The sequence below is a fragment of the Aegilops tauschii genome, chromosome 1 (genome assembly GCF_002575655.3).
Source record: "Aegilops tauschii subsp. strangulata cultivar AL8/78 chromosome 1, Aet v6.0, whole genome shotgun sequence".
In the NCBI taxonomy this organism is placed as follows: Eukaryota; Viridiplantae; Streptophyta; class Magnoliopsida; order Poales; family Poaceae; genus Aegilops; species Aegilops tauschii.
Genome location: NC_053035.3, coordinates 239,532,272 through 239,537,347, shown reverse-complemented (window position 1 = coordinate 239,537,347; position 5,076 = coordinate 239,532,272). Strand labels below are relative to the sequence as shown.

General features: G+C 47.5%; 1 protein-coding gene across 1 annotated transcript; it reads left to right on the top strand.

Annotated features, from left to right (window-relative positions):
- Positions 1 to 721: 721 nt before the first annotated feature.
- On the top strand, positions 722 to 4,122 carry LOC109740945 (WAT1-related protein At3g02690, chloroplastic). Its single transcript, XM_020300013.4, has 7 exons — positions 722 to 1,469; positions 1,559 to 1,606; positions 1,716 to 1,838; positions 2,439 to 2,588; positions 3,105 to 3,276; positions 3,375 to 3,435; positions 3,535 to 4,122. Exons 1-7 carry the CDS (start codon positions 957 to 959, stop codon positions 3,641 to 3,643), a joined length of 1,176 nt encoding a protein of 391 aa, XP_020155602.1. The 5' UTR covers positions 722 to 956; the 3' UTR covers positions 3,644 to 4,122.
- The last annotated feature ends 954 nt before the right edge of the window (positions 4,123 to 5,076 follow it).

Sequence of the window (5,076 nt, the reverse complement as noted above, 5' to 3'; positions counted from 1 at the left end):
ATCAATAGACCATTTGTTTTTTACTTGTTCGGTAGCTTCATTACTGTGGGGTTTGGTCAGATGCGTATGTGGGCTCAAAACCACTCCGCTGACTGTTAGGGATTGTTTTGGGGAATGGATAGGCAAATTTAACAGGGATGATAAGAAAATGATGATGGTGGGGTATCTGGCCTACTTTGGGCTATCTGGAAAAGTAGAAATGGAATAATTTTTGAACATAAAAGGATAAATGATCCTTTCTACATAATCAAACTGATGAGCCGATGGTTAATTGATTGGTCAATATTGCAGATAAAGGAGCCCCCAAGAAAAATGTTGGAGCTGGGAGCAAGACTGCTAGAACGAGTAGCAAATGAGGTGTACACAGCAAAACAAGGGTGGAGAATCAATGTAGCGAGGCTGGGCGGAATAGAAGACTCCACTTCCTGATGATGTTGTGGCCGTTTCTTAGTTGCTGTTCTAGTAGTTGTTTTGCTGTTATTATCTAGGTTATCTTTGAACTTTGTAATGCCCTGGTATGCCGGGCTTGGGAGACTGTTGGCCTTTCGCGGTGCTGTTCGAGACTTATGGTAGCGTCAGGTTGGAACTGATGTGATGCTATCTTGGTTTTCTCTAATGAAAATCGGAAGGGGAAAGCCCTTCTTTCATAAAAAAAAAATCTTGTGAAATGTCAAAATTTTGCCGTGGCACTTGTGGGCCGACCCAACCTGCTGCTTGAAATACAGGCCCGACACCGAGCTGATCGACTGAAACCCACCCACACGCGTTCCTAAAAAAAGAAAGAAAAAACCCCACCCACTCGCCGAGCGAGCTCAGCTGAGCTCGACACGCCGCGCGAGCGGAAGCACACCCTCGCCGCTCCTCTCTCCTCCCGTCGTGCCGGCCGCTGCCGGGGCCGCCTTTCGACCCGCCGGATCACCGCAGCACCCCGCTCGAGCGCCGGCCGGCAGGCCGTGATGTCCACCGCCGCGCCCTTCCGCCTCCTCCTCCCGCTCCACCCACCACTAACTCCCAGACGCCATTCCGCTCCCGTTCTCCCCTCTGTCCCACGCCGCGGCACCGTCCCCAGCCCCCGTCTCCGCCTCCGTCTCCGTCTCGCAGCCGGGGGCGGCGATGCGCCTCCGCCCGCAGCCGACGAACTCGACTGCGTGGGCACGGGCAGCGACGTCGAGTGCGTCGTCGACGGCGACCCTGGGGCGGAGGAGGGGGTCGCCCCGGCGCTCGCGGGGAGGGAGTGGTGGGAGTGGGTGTCGCTGGTGTCGCCCTTCTTCTTCTGGGGCACGGCCATGGTGGCCATGAAGGGGGTCATACCCAAGACGGGGCCCTTCTTCGTCGCCGCGCTCCGCCTGCTCCCCGCGGGCGCGCTCGTCGTCGCCTTCGCGGCCGCGCGGGGCAGGAAGCAGCCCTCCGGGTGGGCCGCCTGGGGCGCCATCGCCGCCTTCGGTCTCATCGACGCCGCCTGCTTCCAGGTGGATATAGATAGGTGAAAGGCGTGATCCTTAGCGTGTGGTTGTGCGGTTCCTGAAGCCAGCATGGGTTTGGTTTCCTCCTTTTGCAGGGCTTTCTCACCGAGGGCTTGCAGAAGACATCGGCTGGCCTCGGAAGCGTAAGGCTAACTCTCCGTGCTGTTCTCTACCTCCGATGGCAAACAATTGGCTTGCCATTTTGGTCCATCGAGCTGACGATCACTTACGGAACTGTGATCCTCGTTGCAGGTCATAATTGACTCCCAACCATTGACGGTTGCTATCCTTGCAGCGCTATTCTTCGGAGAGTCTATCGGGGCGATAGGAGCTGGGGGGCTCGTACTGGGTGTTGTTGGGCTTTTGCTCCTCGAGGTTTGCCTTTTTGCAATGCATTTCTAATGTTTCCAAGCAATCTCGTATCTCGTCGTCCAGATATTGATTACGATTACAGTAGTTAATAACATGTTAGTAGGACATTTTATGATGATAAAATGTTACATTCATGATGTACTGCTCCCCCCCCCCCCCCCCCCACACCCACACACACACCCACCCCTACATATCAATGGCATAATCACATCATGTGTTATTTTGATGAGGAGGATACACACAAAACTCTGTTGCACAAGGGTGCGTGTGGCATAGTCGGATAGCACTAAAGTACCAAAGATGCCTTTAAAACACACATGTAATAGACATTGGTATAGTACTACCCGTAAGGCCGTAACAGTTTCGATGACTCAAGTTACTTAAGTTTAAATGGTTAAGCTGAACCTCATAGTAGTAGTAAATGCAATAATTTCCTTCTGCCAATGTTCTGAAGTCGATATTTTTCCACTATTGCTATGTGGGACACTAGAACTAAAGAAATGGCATATCAATCTGTACAATGGTGACTCTTGGTTTATATGAATTATTATTATTATTATTGTGCACGTTATAAGATTTTGATTGTCTTTGGATGTACTTTAGGTTCCAGCACTGTCAGTTGAAGGAAGCAACACATCAGTCTGGGGGAGTGGAGAATGGTGGATGTTCCTCTCGGCCCAAAGCATGGCGGTCGGAACTATCATGGTTCGCTGGGTATCAAAGTATTCTGATCCAATCATGGCAACAGGATGGGTATGCTAGCTGCAGATGAATACACCATCGTTCTATTATAAGATGGTCTCTGTGGCATGCGTTAAAGCACCGTCCATATGCTTTTGTTTTTGTGTCTCAAAATCAGCCCCTATTCTTTTCATGGTTTGCTTTGGCCAGTTGATTCTGTATATTTCCTGGGAGTGCTGATTTGGTAGGCTATCTGAGTAACTCAAGTATTATCTACTGTTCTTATTATTGTGGGGCTTACTGCGTAGAGCAAATGCTTATGAGTTGCAATGCCAAATGAAACTTGAACCGCCTTTGCTGGAAGCATCAAGTCAACCTAGCTTTTCAACGTGTGTACTGTATAATAGTCTCCATTAGAATGTACCTTAGGGCCGGGGCTATCCCCTTTTCGGGAGAAAGAGAATGTATGTTATTTTTATTGCAGATTATGGTTATTTTTTCACAGTATTAGATATGTTCCTGCTTCTAATTATGCAAGCCTGACATCACACCACATAAAATGCTAATGTTATCTCTATTGCTCTGCAGCACATGGTATTAGGTGGGATTCCTTTGTTGGTTATATCTGTTCTTAATCACGATCCTGCTCTTAATGGACACATTCAAGAGCTTACATGGAGTGACATAGTAGCTCTGGGTTATACATCTATATTCGGCAGTGCTGTCAGCTATGGTGTCTACTTCTACAATGCTACAAGAGGTAAGATCAATGTTCGCTTCCAACCAGTTCAATGCAGTTAGCTCTCCACAATTTATTCTCATCAGCATTTCATATCTTCTTCTCTCTTATTCCTGTAGGTAGTTTGACCACGCTTAGTTCTCTTACTTTCTTGACTCCTATGTTCGCCTCCATTTTTGGGTAAGACTCCTTGCAATATGTTGGACAATAAAATTTAGACAAACATAAAATGCGATGTTTGTTTTCAACTTTTGGTCTGGGCATTCCTTGCCTTTTCAGGTTCCTCTATCTGGGAGAGACCTTCGCACCTGAGCAGATCGGTGGTGCACTTCTGACATTGGTTGCCATCTATATGGTTAACTACAAGAGCATTATAGGCGAGAAGTAAGAGACTGTCAAAAAATTGATAGATTCTGTGCCAGACGGGTACTGCGCTTCACTGGAGCACATGTAACGGCGCTGTGCAGGGGTTTGAAGAGTAAGTACATGTTAGTAATAAACATCCCACCAATTTGCACAGCTTGAAGAGGCATGTCACATGTGCGTCCCCGTATTTCGACTAAAAAGATGGCATAAGCTGGTGCAAACAAGTTCTGTCATCTGTCAAACATAATCAGATGACTCACCCACAACTCCTGTGTTGCACACTGATGAAGTTGTCGAGGACAAAGTCAGCATTTCTCCATTTCAGCACAACTTTCTCACGTGGAGCTGAAAAGTGCAAAGAAAACCAATTGTATGGCTACATAGTCAGATGGTTTGCATAATAGCTGATGTGTTGTACAAATATGGGAGAAGTAGCCCCTATGTACAAGTAGTTGCAAGCATGGAAATATCTAATGAGCGAAAAGCAATTGTTTCTGGTGAGATCTAATCCTTAGGGCCTCTTTGATTCGCGGGATTGTAAAAACATGGGAATAGGAAAAACATAGGATTGAAATGTCATGCTCATCTCAATCCTATAGGAGTTTAGGTTGTTTGATTGCATCATAGGAAAAATGAAGGATTCTTTCAAAGAGGTTTGACTGGATGCTAGAAATCCTATGGGAAGTAGTGCAAAAAATTCCTTAGGAAAAAATCCTATAGGATTCAATCCTATGAATCAAACAACCAATATAGGAAAAATTCCTAAGGATTCCAATCCTCCAAAATTCCTATGCAAATCCTTTGAATCAAAGGAACCCTTAGTCTGTATTCCGGAAGTCTTTGTTTTCCTCACAGATAGTTGTGTTCATCAAGAGAACAAAATGCACATAAACTGGTGTCACTTTTGGGATAGTTGTGTTCATCAAGAGAACAAAATGCACATAGACTGGTGTCACTTTTGGGCGACAGCTGCTGCTACAGGGGCCTACGGTGGTGGGCCTAGTCCATAGGGCTGACTGGGTGGCAGCCTGGCATGCGGAGACACTGCCACGATGCAGTTAGGTGAAGACGCGGGTGAGTCACCACCCTTTTTTACCGCGCACTCAACACCTCGCGGTCAAAGCAAATACACCACAAGCGGTGTGACAAGACAGGCGTCTTGCTCCCCGGCAAGAGCTCCAGGCATAAAAGGAGGCCCATGGCTACATAGTAGGGGGTTAAGACATGCGCCTTGCTTCCCGGCAAGAGCTCCGGGCAACACATACCACCGCATTTAATGATGTAGGTGTTCTTTTATAATAGCCACATGTGGTGGCCCCTTGGGTATATAAAAAGAGGCCCATGGCTACATAGTAGGGGTTTCAACCCTTGGCATTTGAAGACACTACATAGCTAGGCTAGATCCTGGCAAGGAGTGCTCAACGCCTTATAACACCAAGCTTCACCACCCAGTGA